At 38.1% G+C, this 19,536-nt stretch overlaps 1 protein-coding gene across 4 annotated transcripts in view; it reads left to right on the forward strand.

Annotated features, from left to right (window-relative positions):
* Positions 1–18,539, forward strand: part of LOC149005389 (3beta-hydroxysteroid-dehydrogenase/decarboxylase) — a 34,528-nt gene extending 15,989 nt beyond the window's left edge. For 2 of the 4 annotated variants that reach the window (XM_089169414.1, XM_089169415.1), the window contains 5 exons: positions 12,477–12,582; positions 13,153–13,327; positions 13,715–13,871; positions 16,120–16,186; positions 17,230–18,539. In XM_089169414.1, the coding sequence (XP_089025540.1) occupies positions 12,477–12,582; positions 13,153–13,327; positions 13,715–13,871; positions 16,120–16,186; positions 17,230–17,366 (642 nt within the window). In that variant the 3' untranslated portion in view covers positions 17,367–18,539. The remainder of the gene's footprint in view (positions 1–12,476; positions 12,583–13,152; positions 13,328–13,714; positions 13,872–16,119; positions 16,187–17,229) is intronic. The other 2 variants (XR_016175680.1, XM_089169416.1) reach the window with 2 other exon arrangements.
* Positions 18,540–19,536: the final 997 nt, after the last annotated feature.

The raw sequence follows: 19,536 nt of genomic DNA on the forward strand, positions 1-19,536 counted from the left end.
TTGGATGCTGTGTTTGACCTTGATTGCTTTGATGAATGCTGGATTGATGAAGGTGAAGAAACTTGTACAATTTCACTCAACCAGGGCCTACCAAAGAAGGAGACGCTGATCCTCAACACAATCAATTTTATTAATGATTAAAACTGCCAATTACAATGAACGATGGGCTATTAATAGCCTTCTAAATAATGACTCTTAACTTGGTTGGGATTCCCTAATGGATAAAGATTCCAACTCTTGACCAAAACACTCAAAATGAATCTAATTACTTAAAGACCTCAACCCCAGATTTGGAATCTATTAAAACACATGCTTAATTAAATTTTAACTTAACTTAAAAAACACATGCGAATTAAGATTAAGATAACTTGGGACTCAATTAAAATCAACTCAAAATAAAACTCTTCAAACTAAACCAAACTCAACTTAACTTACTAATTTGGAGTCAACTAAAATTCATGAATAAAAATATGGGGCAAAATGCCCAAAATACACCCCAAAAGGGGTTTGGCCAGCTTGGGGTGGTTTCTTGGAGCCACCCTGGGGGCCCCACTTGAGGTTTTAGTCAGGGGGTCTTTGTGTTCACATCACTAGAAGCCTCCTTAGTAAACCAAGAAGGCATGCTGAAGATATTGAACTCAAGGCAGGGTGTTGCTGATGTGATTCCTTTAGGATACCCTTTAAGGTTAAGGGTAGATTCAGAGTAGTGTAGAGTAGAGGCTTGTGCTAATCTGAAATTTGTGGGCAGCGACTCAATTTCATGGGCATGGTGATCTTCAAGTAGAGAATCAGTTTCTGAGGAATGTCTTCTGCTGATGTTGTTGCATTGGCCATATCCCTGTACTTGGGGCATACTTTGTATCTGCTAAGGTCTTGTCTTCAAGGACTAGGATCTCCACTTGGTTTTCCACGACTGGGGACTTGTGGTCTCATTTGGGACTCTTTTGTAATTACCTTAGAAAGCATGGGCAGTGTCACTGTACTTGTTTCTGATTCATCATGATCCTGTTGGCTGTCCAAGTGTCCTTCGTCATCAGCAAAATTCTGCTAGGGCTGCTTTTAGAGGTGGATGCTGTACTTCTTTGTAAGGAGTTGGCTGGTGGCTTTGGGGGACTGTATCTTCTGTTCTTTGAAGGCACTTACTGGCTAGATGATCTTTGTTGTAGAAGCTAGGGGTGCTGTAGTTGGTGTGGCATGTTCCCTCGTGGTCTGTCCTAGGAGGTTGTGAAAATTTTGAGGGTGGATCCCTCCTAAGGACAGTACTTTGATGGTGCTGTAACTCTTGGTTGTACTCATGAAGGTAGCAAGACCACCTAGTGTCCTCCTCTAGGGTGGGTGGGTAGTAATGATGGGACCTTTCATTATCTTCAAAGTTCAAACAGAGGGTTCTGATACCTAAATTTGCTGATTTGAGTGCCCTTGTCTCTTTCTCTTCTGTACCAGTCCTATTATTGGTGTCATCTAGCTGGATGTCCTTGTGGAAAAAATCGATGGCTCAAAGCTTCTGACATCTCTTCCCAAATAGTGGGTTCATTTATTCATTACCTTCATACATCATTTGTCTCCTTTTGTAGTTCCACTGTTCTCGAGCATATCCCCCATCTTGCCATTCTTTGATAATAATGCCAACCAAAATAATGATCAAGATCATAGAGCCACTCATAGATTACCTGAAGATCTCTAATGCCATCATAAGTTCTCAACTTGTTCTTTTCTTTTCTCTTTTCTTTTCTTTGTTTGCCACAAGAAGAGAGATTGTGTTTACTTGTATCTAAAAATGCTATGCAAGTGTACATGTCACAATCAAGTAATAAAGAGTAAGTAGAGTATCGTTCCTACCATAGAAAAAAAAATCGAGGGAAACTCAAGTTTCGACCAGCTGAAAATGGGAAACCTAGGTGGGAAACTGGGAAGTTTCGAGGAAACTTAGGACTTTTTCGTGCAAGTTTCAACATGAAGTTTCGACAGGTTTTAGGGAGTATTTTAGGATGGGACTCTGCATTTAAGCTAATTAGAGTATAAAAAACACATTGGTTGTATTTTGCTAAAAGAGTCAATGTAGATATGTCATTCAATGTACATAACATCAATGTAGAGTTGTCCGAGAAGTACACTATAAACTTAACTACTTAAGTACATAACATTCAATGTATAATTTCTAACTTCAAAACATCAAATACAAAGTAACTAACAATAAAAGGAAAGTACAACTTAGTGCCAATAGTGTATCCATCCTATGAGCTGAGTAGTACTATGCCAATAATATCCTCTCCTCCAACCAAAGAATATAAACATCCCATGACATTTTATGCCAATGGTTGTCAAGGTAATTGACAATTGTAACTTTATAAGTTTGGTCATCAACATGCCTAAAATAACCAGTCTGAGGGAATATGCAATTTGGATTGGGAAGTCCTGTTGGAGGGGGTATTTGTCGTGGTATTTGGGGAAACATGAAAGAAACAAAAAAATTGAAAATTTGGGAAAGCTACAAAATTTGCAAGAAAAGTCCCTAGGTTTCCACGAAATTTCCCAGGTTTCAACGAAATTTTCTAGGTTTCCATGAAATTTCTCAAGTTTCCATGAAATTTCTCAAGTTTCCACGAAATTTCTCATTTTTCCCACAAAATTTGGGAATTTTTTTCTTCTCATGAACTAGCTGGTCCAACTGGGTTGAACAAGGTTTTGACAAGTTTCGACAAAATTTTGATTGTTTAGATCGAAACTTGGGATTTTTTTTGGTCCCCTAGTTTTTCGTTTCGAGGTTCCCAAAATGGGAAAGTTTCGACGGAATTTTGTTCTATGAACTTCCTATGAAGAATCTTGAATCTTGATGTAAAAGGGACACTAATTTAAACAAAATTGACAAAAATTCTTGGATTAACGAACTAATTAAAGGAAAGATAGTCAAAATAACAAGAGATCCTAAATCGAGAGCACACAATAAAAATAACTTCAATAAGTGGTATGGATGATGGGAATCAATTTCCCCTCTCTTGAATCTGGGCTATAAATGCTATAGTAAAGTTGTATTGCATAGCATAGCATATCATAGAACCTGTAATGAAATTATTCATGGGTATCTTCCGATCCATTTATGCATTAACATCCTAGTTTAAAACCATCATATTCCTAATGAGAATTGAATTAAGGATGCCGAGTTACGCTTGGGTTCTAATGGTGGTTATATGAGGTGAGTGAATATCCCTATCCTACCTACTGATTAACTAAATCCGCCTGAGGTTCAAGCTAACACACATTGTTCAACACAGGTGTAGCTTCAATAAACTTTCCAACAAATTGAAACAACAACATTCACTTAAAGGTGGCCAGTCAATAAATGAATTTAATAAAATGCATGTATGTTGAACACTTTGTTAACGAACTATGCTACAACAAAGTTACAACAAACTAATAGCAAACTAGACATTCAAGCTCAAATCACAGAAATGAGTACTCTATCATCCCAACATCTCAAAGAAATTAATTCATATTGAAGTTCAAAAACAGAGAAATTAATACAACCATTAATGGAGTTCAACCGGGATATAAAGAAATAGGAAAAATAGAACCCAATGGAGAGCTAGAAGATGCTTCCACAATGTTCTAGGTCTCTCTCCAGCAGCTTCTCCTCTTGGCTGAAATCGCCTTCCCACATTTTCTGGTCCTCGCCTCTTTTGGTGCCTCTCCCTTTTCTTAATTGCCCCCTTTCTTTCCTTAAGTGATTTTTTCTTAATAGGGGCTGTAGGATTAGAACCCTTTTCCTTGAAATTAGTGGCTGAGATCTTTTATGTAATGACAAAAGGAATATCCAATCAGCTATCATTTTTTTGGTGATTTCATTTGATGATGCCAAGTGTGCTTTGATCATCCAATCTGAAAAAATGATGTTGCAACATTGCTGCAGCATTTTTAGATCAAACTGAGAAGATTTGTTCTTTGTTCCTCCTCCATAACTCATGCCATTCTTTATCCAATATAACTCTTCTCCTACAATGCCAAGAAAGTTAGGGTTGATCAATTCCATCCATTAATTCAAGGAAAATTCATGCAAAAATAACATAAAAGGCCTTTGCTAGACTTAAAACACTAAGACTCTCTAAACTACCATTAAGTAAGAACTCTCACTAATTATAAAAGAAACCACACTTAAATCAAGGTATCTCAAGTATAAAAGCCCTAGAATTAATTCTGTTTCATAGAGTTAACAGAGGCGGGGTTCAACAGAATCCTGGGGTGGTTTAGGGAAGGGACTGGGGGTGTCGTGGGGCTGGGGGTGCTGCTGGTTTGATGCGGAGGCAGGGAAAAGGGGTGGGAAGGTTGCGCAGGAACATGGGAGGGCTGGGATGTCTTGTGTGAGGGAGAAGAGGCTGGGGAGGGGTGGGGGGAAGTTCTGTATTTACTTGGGGCTGCTGGGAATGAGTGATGACTGTTGGTTGAAGACGTGAAGGCTGCTGTAAACCTAGAATAGCTGCTGGCTGTGATTGGAAACTTCTTTGAAATCTGTCGTGGCCCTTCCAAAGAGAACTGTGACCCTGTGTTCCATAAACTGAAATTTTTGTGCAATCTAAACTGAGAATTACAATGAACTGACAGGCTATTTATAGCCTCCAAAAGACTGTTACTTGGGTGTGTTCCCTTAATAGACAAGGATCCCACCTCTTGACTAGAACTCTGGATTGGAATCTAATTAATTAAAATACTCAGACTTTAGGTGGGGTTTTCCTTTCTGGATTAGGGTCCCACTACATTACAAGGACTCTTGTTATGAATCTACTAATTAAAAAACATATGCTAAATCAGATTTTAAGTTTACTTAAATAAGCACATGCTAACTTAAGATAACCTAACCTAGGACCCAACCAAACAACTTTGAATCAAAATAAAACTCCCTAAACCAGTCCAAACTCAACTTAACTTAGGTATTTGAACTCAAATAAAATTCTGAGATATTCTAGAAATAATTCCAGAATTCAAAAAGGGGGCAAAATGCCCAAAATAACCCAAATAGGGGTTTGGCCAAGTTAGGGTGGCTTCTTGACCTGCGGGCCACACTTGAGGTTTTGGCATGGGGGTCCCTGTGTTCACATCATTGGGCCTCAACCAAAGGCAGCAGTTCTGAAGGACAAGATGGAATGGTTTATTGATCCCTAGTGTGGGCTGCAACCTACTATATGACATCTTTGCTTTCGCCAAAAGAATACTGGAGATTTATGTGAGAGTTTGAATGATTATGTGCACAATCATGCACCCAATTTGGGCCTTGACCAAGCTGATATCTTCCAGTTATCTAGGGGGTGGTGGGATGGAATTCTTGGTGCAGGAATGTGGAGAACGTAGCTCTCTTCAATTTGTTTGTTTATTTATTTTTTGTCTACAAGATACTGGAGATTCATTCTTTGTGGAGAGCTTCCATGACAAAAGTTTACTAGCATGAAGATTATGATTTCCTTATTGAAAGCAAATTTATTTATATTCTTGTTTCAGTTGAACATGATGCAAGCTGAACAATTTGGGTGAACAATATCCACATTAGATGTACAATTTTGTACTTCTGAACAATGTTTAAGATCTTGTTTCATCTCGAAGTTTCAGTGTGGTCGAGACCACGAATATCTCAAGTCTTCAGCAGTAATCTTGCCGAAACTTGTAATAAATCTACTAGGTTTTGGTGGGTTTTATGCATTTTTTGGGTCTGGTTCATCTTGGATAGCCTTATCTATAAATGTATCCATAATTAGTTTGACCAAAAAACAACAAAATGGTCTTTTGGATTCGCACTTGTGGTTGGTTGTATATGGATGAAGCTGAATGTATTTCTACATCTAAACATGCTTGAGTATAAGTTGATATAAATGATACACAATTTCAATTGATAATGAAGTAAAACATTAAACCTACATTAAGATATACATAACTCTAGGGGTGGGCTTTGGCACAACGGTTGTTGGACCACAATTGTAGCCCTGAGGTCTAGGCATCAAAGCAACCTCCCAACAAAAATTGTTGGGGTACGACCAGTGTTGTCAAAGCGTTCGCCTAGGCAGTCTTGTTTTGAACTGCTTAATTGACGTGCTGTTTTTTTTCCCTCTTTTTTGCCCAAGTGCTACTGCTTTGTAGCTTTGTGCACTTAATTGCTGCCTAGACACTAAAGCAGCCGCTATTTTGACATTTTGTACATAATATTTTTATCTTAATTTCTTTTTAAAATCAAAAATTATTCTACTAAGCCGTATATAAATTTAATAGCTTAGTCATTTCGGAATCGAGGCCCAAATTGCAAAGGAACTCCTAGGCATGACCTCTACAAGTTCCGGGGTGCTACCCCCACACCCCCGCAGGGGCGGCCTCCCTGGAACCCCATGCTCGTTGGCAACAGAATATGAAGCATGGGCCATGCTCAACATCGAAAATCAATGAATCATTAAATGGACAATGACTTGGAAATCGGAATAATGAGATCTATTAATTTATCGTGTTGGCCCTGTTAGTGCATAGTCATTGTTATGATGCATGATGAGATGAACTTATGTTTGTCTTCTTTTTTTCGATAATTTTTCATAATTATGATTCTTGAATCCTTTCTCTTTTGTATGAATGTGACTATGGAATGTTTGTTTAGCTTATTATAAAAAATAATTGTATTAAAAAGTAGTATTGAAAATTTTTGACCAACCGCTTTGGTTGCCTTATTGCCGCCCAGGCGGAGCCCCAGTTGCTTTGGACGCCTTGCCGCTTGACAACCTTGGGTAAGATTGCGTAGAAAAACTGCCTCTAGACTGTTTGTGCAGAAGCCTTTGGCACTGGGTTCGCCCTTTTTAAGATATACTAAAACATATGCATGTACATCATCAATAGTCTAATGACAAATACAACTCGTGCAAACTGTGCTAGAATGAGAGTTTACATGACAACTTTGATTCATAGGAAATACAATACCAAGGAAATTTTTCTATATAGACTAATGGAAGTTTCTATGTCTGCTTTGCTGAATCCCATTGTGTTGGACTCAACGTGCATTGCGCTCTGATGTGACACACAGGAATCCTTCATCATGGACTCTGAGAAGAATCAATTACTTCAATCCTGGTGTTGGGAGCTTCAATCCACTGTTTCTATGTGTTTTCCGGTGCTTTTATCTTCAAATACAATTGATTTGAAGAAGATTTTGCTCAAAATGATCAAAGCCCCTCTCTTACGGGGTTACTTGTCAAAACCATAACTCCTGTAGAAGCCTTGGTCGTAACCACCAAGATTTCGACCAAATCTGGTAGTTTTTTTTTTTTTTTAAACAAAGAAACACAAGGTAGAACCTTCGGTCAACTTGGTTTCAACCCCCATCTCGTCTATTGGGAGAGGTGCCAAGATTTTCGAAGTCTTGCTGAGATTTTGTGAGATTTCATTTCCTGCTTCTAGTGATATGCCATTGATTCCACAACTAGTTTTATGTTGGCTATACTGATCTTTTCTTGTCTATCTTGTGCATGGAATAAATTTTGAGTGAAACGGTCAAAATTTTGACTGAAATCACTGCATTTTTGGAAATTGAAATGAAACATTCAATATTTCGTCAAAGTCATAGGTTTCAACTAGAACGGTACCAAATTTTGGTCGATACGACATGAAATTTCGTACTGCTTGAAACGTTACACTCTAAGTTATATATCCTATCCCTTTTGAGCGGAACTACAAAATTTTGTAGGTCTGTGAGTGTTTGCCACTCGATATTTCTGCCTTAAATCAATTTTTTCTCATTTCTTTTGGACTCCACCCTCATTTCAGCTGATTTTAGCAACTCCTTGCATTCTAACTTCACTCTTGCTCCTCCATTGTTGGGTTTTTGAGAATCAAACAAGTTGAGTTAATGAAGTCCTCAATTTTTTATTTTTGTTTTGTTTGTCTCAAATCAACTTAGATTGCTTTCAAACTAAAGTATGTTTAGTCTAGAGTGTTGATCTATGATTATGTGAGGTTAAAATTAATTTTTGGATATTGTTAATTTTTATTTTTGTTTTTTTGTATTTAAAATTATTTTCTAAAATGTATATATTCCTAAAATACGCATGTATACACTCATTTATGAGCTTCAAATTGATGAATGTGAGACATCATCACTTCATCTATGTTGTGATGTTGTTGAATCAAATTTGTTGTTGCTAATTATTAATTTTAATTATTTGAAAATATTAAAAATTTTTAAAATATAAAAAACTACTAATTAATTTGTTATATATTTAAAAATAGGAGATTATTTATTGTAGCATATATGTATTTTTTTTAGCTTATTGTAATGCTTTTTAAGATACTTAGTGTGTATCTTTTTTATTAAGCACTCTCTCTAAAAGATGTCATACATAGCTTTACCACATGGGAAGCCACTGATGGTTGATAAGAAGAAGATTGAGTGCAATTATTGCAAGAAATAGATAGGAGGAGGTGGGGCCACTAGATTGAAGGTGTATTTAGCTAGGGGAAGTAGGGATGTAATAGGATGCCAAAAGGTGCCCTCAGAGATCAAGAAGGCAATAGCCTCATACTTTGATGGTGGAAAGCAAAAGAGGAAAGAGAATAGAATATAGAAGGAGGAGTTCGAGGATGCATGCCTAGATGATCTTCCAGAGCTAGGAGAGCAGGATTTTGATCCAGAGGAGCTAGAAGAGTGAACATGAGCGTGACTAAGATTCCCGCAGATGAGGAGGGTGATGATGATGAGTAGGGAGCATACGAGGATTGATGACATGAGGAGGCAACAATTATGACTTGTGGGTCCTCTAGAAAGCCAACAATTATGGGAGGCACGCACAACTCCTAAGTCCCTATAAGGAGAAATCAGAGTGTGAAGGAAGAGATTCCTATACCGTGGGCCCCAACACGAGGTTGAGCTTCATCAGCACATGCTACAGAACCGGATCTTGAGATTCTTTGTAATGATCCGGTCCTATTTAGGAGGCCAAAGCAAAAGCAAAGAAAGTTGAAGCACTTGTGGGGGAGCATGAAGGAGAAAGTGAGGATGACTCTCTCTAAATGAGCTATGTACCATACTATTCCAGCACATACAACTCAAAAGCCCTACTAGAGGGATATGATTGAGGAGATAGCCCGGGTTGGGAGTGGTGTACTAGCGCCCACCCCACATGAGATATATAATGTGTATTTGCCTAAGCATAAAGAGGACTTGAATGAGTACATTAATGAATTAAAGCCGATGTGAGCTCATTATGGAGTGACTGTGGATGGCTGATGGTCAGAGTGATCCCGTTGGATAGTTCATCATTAATTTTCATGTTGAATTGTGATGGGAGGACAGTGCTCCTCAAGTCAGTAGACACATCCAGTGAGAAGAAGGGTGCAAAATACATCTACAAATTATTGAAGCAAGCGGTGAAGGAGGTTAGAGTGGAGAATGTGATTCAAATTGTGATTAATAATGGCTCCAACTACAAGAAAGCTAGGTTGAAGATGATGGAGAACCCCAAGTATCAAAACATGCTTATACTTTTAGTACTAATTTTAATTTTTAAATACATGTTACATTACATTTACACTTTATGACTTTATGTTGATGCCTTGATGGTTTAGTAGATCTTTATTAATTTGGACATTTTTATCTGGACAAATATATGATTTTTTGGACTCCATGTGCTGCTCATTGCATTGACCTAATGCTAAAGGACATGGGGAAGGTCAAGATTGTGAAGAAGATCATAGACCAAGCCCAACAAGTTAGCACCTTCATCTATAACCACACCTATGCACTAAAGATGATGAGGGATAGGTGTTAGGATGACTTAGTGAGGCTAGACATAGTCGGATTTGCTACCAATTAGATAGTACTACAGAGGAAGATTGGCCTTAAGAGCATGTTTGGATTAGAGCATTGTTTTAACTGGGAGGGTTCTTCATCCATAGGTGGAAGAAGTGCACAGTTGACCATACTCAACGAGATCTTCTGGAATAATATGAGGATAGTGGTGAACATGCTTGAGCCTATGGTGCATGTGTTGAGGATGGTAGATTAACAGAGAGGACCTACTCTACCACACATATGTTGCAGTAGATAAGGTGAAGTAGCAAGTTACTGAGGTCTACCCAACTGGGCAAGAAGAAAATCCTCGACATAGATGGGAGAAGCAACTGCAGCATCCACTATATAAGGCTGATGAGTTGTTAAGTCTAGTAATCAATTTAATTTTCATTATATTATCACACTATTGATTATACCTCTTATTTTTGCCTTTTCTTACACATATTATCTAAATCCCAAGTACCATTACAAAGACATGCTTAGGATGACGCAAGATTTGATAGATACCATGTAGTGGAGAGGTTGGAATCGGATCCATCTAAATAGGCAATCATCCTTATGCAGTTGAGATTTTGATTTGATATTCACAATTCATAGTATTATACTAAGTTATTAGGTATTAACCTAGTTATTGTTTTTTACTCTATATATTAGATGAAGGCATTTAGGGATGCCACTAGGAGTTTCGGTCGTTCCATGGCCATACCGGGACGGGAATCTGCCCCTGGGGGTTAGTTAATTCATTATATGTTTAATTACTTATATTCTATCTTTTAGTTACTATTTAAGTATTGAAATGACTTGGAGTCTATGCTTGTTGCAGCTGAATGGCGGTTGCAATTTGGCCGTGACTCAGCTTGTTTGAGTGCGATTGCATGTAAAGTGCTCTCCTGGGCATGTTCTACCACTAGTTGTGAGCGAAGTTGGAGCACCTTCAGCCTCATCCACTCAAAAAGGTGCAACAGATTGGGTGTGAAGCATCTAGAGGACTTTTTCTATTTACACTATAATATGAGACTGAAGGAGGATTATATTAGATATGGCATGGATAGAGAGTAACATGATCGAGTTGGTTGACATAATTGAGATGAATGAGGATGATAACCTAGTAGTTGAGTGGATCAGGGACAATGGAGAGCCCTTGTTGGATGAGTAGGGAGGTTGTCCCAGTAGACATTGTAGAGTAGATGGGGGCTGATTTGGATGACTTCTTGGCCTAGGAGGGGAGTGCACATGCAGCACCCACCCGTGCCTTTGTGCCACACCCTAGTGCATCCATCCAGAGTGAGGATTTGATTGCTTGATCTGACATTGAAGATGATCCCCTGACGACAATGATGACGATAATGATGTTGATGATGATGGAGGGGATGATGAGGATGTTGGACCTTATGATTAGGAATATGTTGATCCTAGCAATAGTCCACCACCACCACCACCACCAGTACATGAGAGTTAGGGAGGGGGAGGACGACCACCAAGATTTACAGATGAGAGTCAGTTCACCTTGCGACATAGGATTTAGACCATGTCGGAGCTAGATCTTAAGGCAAAAATGTTTCGTCGACATATTCGAGGAAGGGGAAGGGGAAACAACACAGATATGGAATGAAAGACACGCCATCATATGGGTCTTACCGTCCGGTTGATGCGGAGAGATTGGTGGGCTCTATAAGATTGATGAGCACAAATGATTCCAGAGACTCCACCTACATGATCCGAATGGTATAGGCCTACAGAGTCCTAGTCATACAATACTGCTATGGAGAGTGTCAATTTTGCTGGGTTGACTTATAGACCTTATGGTTATGGACCTTATAGTGTCCCTCCCGACTTTCAGACTCAAAGTCAGCCACCAATGGAACCATATGGTCATGGAGCTTATGGTGTTCCTCCCACTCTCCCCTATTGGAGTCGGCTTCTGGGACCTTATTATCATTTTGGAGCTTATGGTGCCCCTGCCCTTGCCGACAACTCGGGTAGTTCTTTGTTTGTTGAGCAGAACTTCCACTCTATACCACAGCCACCACTAGCCCTTCCATCAACAGTTGAATCAGTTCATTATTCGGAGATTCCCAACTTCCCACCATTAGGACATTTTAGGCACGTGGATGAGGCCACATATAGAGCTGCAGTTGTCGATTACGTCAACAACTATATGGACCGTACATCATGGGGCATGTATTGTGTTCGGTATGGGGTGCATAGGGAAGAGGGAGACATGTATTAGCAGACTTGTACTTAGTAATATTCTTGATTCTTCTCATATATACTATATACTGAAATGTTAACTTTTCAATGTTTTTTTGGTAAACTAGTATTTCCATTGTGTTTATTATGCTTGAAATCGATAGGAGGCAAGAATCCAGATCATTTTGAGTCCATATAAGGCTCAAAACTGAAGTTTGAAACTTCAGAAAAAGTCATGTTTCAACTGAAATTTCGGCCTTTTTGTGGGTCGAAATCCAGGTTTCGACCGAAATTTGTTCTTTGATCTTGTGATGCATGCAAGAGTGAGTTTCGAATATGAAAATCTATTTGATGGAGTGCACTGTCTGGTTGGTCATTGGTCCATAAGCAGGAATCTAGCTGGCAAGGTTCTTAATTGGGTAATGTGGGTTTACTTTGATTGTTTATGTGTGTTTTCTTTTTCTTCCCCATAAACCTGCAGGAGGGTCTGAAGAGGACAATTGAATCATATCCACACTTGAGAGCTGATTATCAGTCTAGAAGACATGGGCCATCTAAAGCTTTTGTATATCTTGGAAGTGGAAAGGGTATGAAATACTTAGGTCTTATTATCCTTTTAAACTTTTACATGGTCTCCAGGATCAACTCAGGACTATACTTGCAAATTACAATTTCTTTTTGTCTGTTTATTTCAGTGTATAACATGCTCCAGCTACTTTATGCTTCCATTGGATCATGACCCCAGATTAGACTAGTTTGGTAGTCTGAGTTGGTTGTCAACAAGTAAAAGATCTTTAGGCCTTAAACATAAAATTTTAAACCTTGTTCCTAGGTAAATCAATGGCGTATACTTGGGACATAGGTGTGAAAATAGGACCCACCAATTGACAATTGACATACAGTCAACATTTTCACTTAGTGTGCAAGGAGTCAATGGTTCAGTGGTGTGAGATGAACTTGGGACAGAAGTGAGAGAACTGCAAAATTTGTACTCTTTACTGAAATGATTTGCACAATGCAAGAAATTATAATTGAATAAAACTTGAACAGAACTCAAGATTAAAGAGAAGGAAACTTGGGGCTATTGAGTGCTGTCAATCTTCTATTGAAATTTATTGGTACCGTAAATTTTAATGTCAGTCACTTGCATCTTGCAGTTGCCCACACGCTTCTCTGGAAAGATATAAAGCAGTCTTTTACAGCAGTACTAGTCTTGACTGCCTTCTATTATTACTTCATTGCATCTGGATATACCATCATCACTGCAGTCTCAAAGCTTCTCATGGTGGCATCACTATTCTTGTTTCTTCATGGCCTTCTACCAGCAAAAATGTATGCCTGCTCTCCATGTTTACATTTTTATTTTTGCTGCTGAACTATGAGTTCTTGGTTCTTGCTTCATTACCAATAACTTCTACAAGTGATTCAGTTTATTAATCCGAATGATGCCATCGATAGGCAATGATAACTTGAAAAATCTCATCAATCAGATGATCCCAACCACCCAAAAATTATTTTTATTCTTTTATTGATTTGGAATAGGATGGAGTTATTAAAAGTTTAGGATTATTTATTTGGTCTGTTCTTTGGGGATTCTGAACCAATTCAGATGGTTCTAGATAATAGGGTAACAACTAACAAGGTAAGCATAATGTTTCATAAATGGAACTCGATTGTATGTACTGCCTTCTGCTAAAAACACAAGTCTTGTTGGTTCAGATTTGGTTACACCATTGAGAAGATCCCTGCATCCAGTTTTCACCTTCCTGAAGAAGCAGCACACCATTCTGCGTTGGTATTAGGTTCCGTTTGGAATTCTGCAGTTGATGCTCTAGTATCTCTTTGCAGAGGAAAGGACTGGATGCTATTCGTTAAGGTACACTTGTTCCATCCATGCCTTCTCATTTCAGGTGCTTTGCATTTATTACATTCTTCAGAGCTGCTATATATTTACAAAATTGATGAACTATATCGGTCCATCAAACATATCATACCGAGTAATAGTAAGAAAGTAGTTAATGCATAAAGCATGTACACTGATCATCAATCCTCATAGGCTTGCTTGATCTGGTTTGCAATTTGTCTTCGATGCGCTTCCCAATGTTGTTGTGTACTAGCGATCAAATTTCAATGTTCATGACCTTGTCATCATCACTATCAGCATCATCATCTTTATCGTCGAACTCTCCCCTCTCTGCTTTTTCAAAAAGCCAATCCAATGTAACTTGTTTTCTGATAAATGTAGTAGACAACTGACCTGTTTGAAATTTGATCTTGGCGAGCTGTTTTGCTTGTGAGTGCAGCAAGTGAAATAGAGTTTCTCTCACCATTACCAAACCTTGAAGCCAAACGAGCTACTCGAATGTTGCAGAACCAACCATGGAAAAGCCATGCTCGACTCTGGAAGGCTGGTTGCTAGAGAAAATGTTACAATGAACCTTGCTAGCACAGAGACCTAAGGTTTACTTACTGAAATTAAAAGAAGAATGAATTGATCTTGGTTCTGATACAGAAATTGAGCCTCTGCAACCAGCAATTATGGCAGAAGTACTGACATGCAATTTAAACCTATCCTTTTATATCCCACATAAATCTAAACACCCACTCATTTTCCTGTACAGCCTCATTTACATTGATAAAAAATAACCCACAATGAAATAATACCGAGTTAATGATTAGAGTGGTAAATTGGAATGGTTTAACAATAAGAACATTTGGATAAAACCTGGGTAAAAATATCAGTGAAAATTTTGCAGGTATTAATTTGAATGGAACAAAGGAGTTGCTAGAAACAGATGGTAACAAAATCCATCTGTATTCACTACCCATTTAAAATATAATCTCTAAGAGGAAATACATCGAACATATATGTGAGAAATCAACATCCTTCCATATATCACAACTTGCAAAAGTAAGAATCATTCGGTATGGAGAGAGATAAACAGACATTACAGCCTAAAGGAATACCCCATGGACATTTATTCAAGCTGGTGACCTGATCTGCTTTGAAAAATTGCAGCTGGGATGCAAAGATCAATTGGGGAGGAAGCCTCATCTCTGCCAAACTACAAATCCAACTTCAACCTTACCCGAGGCTTAACTGTCTCTAACAATCAGAAAAAACTGAAACCGAAAATCTCTTACCAAACAGTTTGGTGTTTGTTTAATCAAACAAGTCTACTGAACTTCGTGTTCTCTAGTCCCTAAACTTCAGGTAGCTGAGCAAGTTCATATTATGTTTGCTACAACTAATCAAACATGAGCAGATACAAAGTTTTATAAATGAATGTAAATTACTGTTTTAACTTAGCTTATAACTAATAGTGTCATGTATTTTAAGAGCCACGACAAAAAATCAATGAAAGTGATTTTCATAGAAAAATTAAAAACAGGTTGAGACCTGTTCTTGACTTTTGATTTTTTTCGACCTTTTTAAATAGAAATGGGCTATATGAATTTTACCAAACGCTACCATTTCTATTTCTTTGGGGTAAAAATAAAAATAAAAAATCATGCCAAAGACAATAGGCTGTGACTATGAGATGTAATAGAATGAAAATAGCTATTGAAATTGGTGAGGCGGGTAGGCTTGCATGCCATAATCTCAAAAGGCGAGCAATGAAATCCTAAGACGAGCATACAAAGATGGCCATTTTCATTGTAGCATAGTCCGTTCTTGTGGCTAGGTAACGAGACACATTTAGATTATCCTTTTTGATCATTTCAGTTTTACTAAATAATATGGGCAGTCATGTGATGATAATCATATACTTGTTCTTATCTTCTGGCATCCAAGGTTTTATGGGACCCATCAAACAGGTGCCCTTACACTATAATTTTTTGCAAACTGTGAAAAAAATTAATGATTTCTTGAGATAGTTCCACGTACAGAAACCTTTTCTTTTTCTTACTGTGGAGGCAGCATATTGCTAATGTGGTACAGCACTGTGGTTCTTCTGTTCTGTCAGCTGCAGCTTGAAAGCAAGGCTTGATTCTTGCTTCTGAATGAAATTTTTTTTGTCACGGCAGTGTCAATGTTTTGTGGTGTACAAATTTTAATCCATATTTATTCATTGATCTGTAAGTGCACAGTTTATTGATTTTTTGTTTGATGAAATATACAGGTTGTTTTTTCTTTATTGATGCTCAGCTTCCTTGGAGCCACATCCCTTCAAAGAGTATTTGTCATAGGTCTGAATCTGATCTGTTATAACTTTGCTTCCCTTTACTATCCTGTAAAATATGTTGTTTTATGCATTCTGTAGTAAAATTGCGTTAGGATGAATGAAAGGAACTGTCTGACATGCCTTAACTGATGTTGATGGAATGGTCAGGACCTTCTACCTATAAGTTAGTTCATGTCCAGGATATCTTCTAGCATGATCATCTTTCTTTTAGGGTTTTCCTGATCTAACACACTGCTCTTTTGTGGGGAAATAGTTGATCTTGTATCCTATTAAAATTAAGATCTGTATAAACCTATACAGTTGTGAGTAGGGTTTTTTTTCTTTTCTTGGGTGGGTTTGGGGGAACTAAAAGGTTACGAATATAAACAACACCACCTGGTAATTCCCTCTCCCCCCCCCCCCCCAAAAAAAAAAAAAAAAAAAAAAAAAAAAAAAAGTCTGCAATGGTTCAATCCAAGTTCTATTAGAGTAAAACCTCATGGACAGAGCTACATATTAGAGTGATCAAAGCTCCCTTTCAAATTCCCTTTTTTCCTTTTCAATTTTTGAAATTTCCCCTACAATCCTCTTTTCACGTATGAAATATCAGCACTTGCCCCCCCCCCGACCCCCAAATTTTTTTTTTTTTGAAAATTTCCTCTGATCCTCTTTCCATGTCTGAAATATCAGCACTTGGGCCCCTGATTGGAGAAAAATTTCAAGGTTAAAGATAATGGTTAGAAAGTTCATTGTGTTCTATACTTCTATGTGAGATATGGGTACTTGGCCCTTCCCGATGTTAAATCCTGCTCTGCCCCTGTAACTCTAATAGTTTTGGGCATCAAATCATTTTATGACTTCCAGAAAGATAGCCACCAGAGATCTTGATTTCATACATGTTCTTACCCTAGGATTGTATCTGAATTTACTTGACCATATTTTCATGCATACAGCATAACACGCCAGCTTCAATCTTGAGGCAACTGTATATTTGTCTTGGTGTAGGAATTCACGTTCAGTTTTAGATTTATTAACTGATTATGGATTATGACTTAAAATGCAATGCAGGAGTGCCATTTGCTTTCATAGCTTTCTATGTATATGAGAAAAAGGAGGAAGAAATTGATGGTTTAATCCACAAAGCAGTTTCATCTGGATGCAAACTGAAATCAGATATCACCAAGAAATTTCTTACCTCTAAATGATTAAAAGTGACATGGTTTTTGCATCACCATTGTAAGTGATTATGATATGTAATGTGGCTATGATGTCCTAGTGTTGCTAAATCTGTCATTTGTTGTAATGGGATTGATTATATAACATAAGTGTAATGTCTTTTCAGATAGGCCTGATTCACTCCCAGTTCCAGCAACCCTGTCAAAGCAGTTGAGTTTGATGGTTTTTCAAATGGAATGGAATAAAGATGTCATGATTGATTTGCTAAGTAAGCTTGTGCCTTGGTAACTCACCTATAGAAGGCTTTTTTGACAGCAACAATCTCATTCAACATTTATGCATCCTTGTCTGTATCAGGACCGGATCAGGTGGATTGGCTGATATATGTCCATCTGATGCTGTCAACACCTCACAATTCTGAGGCTTGTTCTGGGTTGGTGCAGCCGTACTGGTATCCGATCCTGAGTTTGAAATTTTCTCCTTGTAGTTGTACCATGTTATTGTCCCATTGATCTTCAGGCCCCAGGCTTAGTAGTAGTTGTTCATGGAAGACCTATGACAAAGCAACAGGTCTTTGAAGTACAGATGATTAGGCTCTTAACTAGGTCATAATGCCAATCAAAATTGCATTGTGTGTCGAGACTCGGTTCTATCCTTAGTGCAAGCCATTTGCGATTAGAGAACAGGTGCATAAAGCCTCTTTTAGGTCTCCTGGTGAAAACCATGTAGTGATTTCTCTCTTTGACACTTCATATTTGATTTGGTAGAGGAGTGTTAGTCTTTGTATTAGGAGATGCCTTGTGGGGGGAAGTTTGTTGCCTGCTGCTCTCAGATAAGAGGGAAGAAAAAACAACCAACCGATCCACATTAGATGGTGAAAATGACCGCTCACTAATGCTTCTCCACAAGCTCTCATTGGCTTCTATGCGTGTGTTAGGGTCATGCTTCCTCACCGAGAACAGTAAGAATGCTTCCATTACAATTTTTTTCTGGCTACAATGGTTACTCCAAGAAATTTTCTTCAATTCTTAAAGGATAATCTTACTTTTAATCTAATCAATCCCTGAGTTTCTTGTGCTTTTCAAGTTCACTTGAACCCATTGTCTCAAGATTGTAGGTCAGTATCATTTGTGTGGTCATTGTGAAGTAATTAAAATGGTTCAAGGCATTAGTTATGGTCAAATGCTAGCTTACCATTTCCATTCAGGCGTGCTCTAGTAGTAAGGGCTAATAGTAAGGTTTAAAGTATTGATATCAAGTATCATATCGGTCATGTGATTTTAAAAGACGTATCGTTCTGTATCGAGTATTATATCGTTCTAGCTAATGTATTTTAGTGTAATTCAATGGAGAGACATATCGAGATGTATTGTATCTGTTGGGTCAAATATGGATACGTATTGGCTAGTATGGCATGGTATCGTGGGATACTTTAAACCTTGGCTAACAGCCCAGCAGCAACAACGGCTCTGATGGTCCGTTTATGGTGAGGAGCAAGAACCTTGGCATGAGCCACAGAAGCTGGAACACTCAGAGTTTCCCCTACCATTTTATCAACACAGATATTCTGGTATTGTATAGAAAAATATTTATATCATGAAAACAGCAATAAGGGCAAGTAATCAATCTTACTATGAGGAATCTTCAATTCTTCTTCCAGGATTCTGAAACATGGAAGACAGCTTTCCTCACAGTTTGCTGGTGTCAACTTCTGTAATTTGCAAAGAGCTGCATCACCTGCAAGGTTTTGACATAGAAATACCCTTTTAGTACTAAGGCCTTGATTGTATGCTTAATGCAAAGGAGTTTTTTAGGACTTTAGGCCTGGATTACAAACAAGGCTCCTCAGTTATTGTATGGATATTTAAAATTCCAGAACATTGAATAGTATTAGTTACTCATAAAAATGAAATGGCCAAAGTAGAAAGCATATCAACAGCATAAGCTAGAATGGACAAACATAGCAAGCGAGAGGGCATGCTTGTTCTGCAGTGTCTCAGAGGAAGAGGTACATGAAGAGAGATACAAAAAAGTGGAGAATGCATGGAAAGATATAAATCAAGAATGCATGAAACCAAACCTGTTTCCTGATGTCGCTTCTGATACGTTTGTCGACCTTGCTCGTTTAACTGATGTCACCTACAAGTACAAAGATAGTTACACTCTTTGTCTCATGAAGTGTTGAGAGAGCTCATCACT

Source organism: Hakea prostrata, chromosome 9 (genome assembly GCF_041222555.1).
Source record: "Hakea prostrata isolate BN-2017 chromosome 9, UWA_Hpros_2, whole genome shotgun sequence".
In the NCBI taxonomy this organism is placed as follows: Eukaryota; Viridiplantae; Streptophyta; class Magnoliopsida; order Proteales; family Proteaceae; genus Hakea; species Hakea prostrata.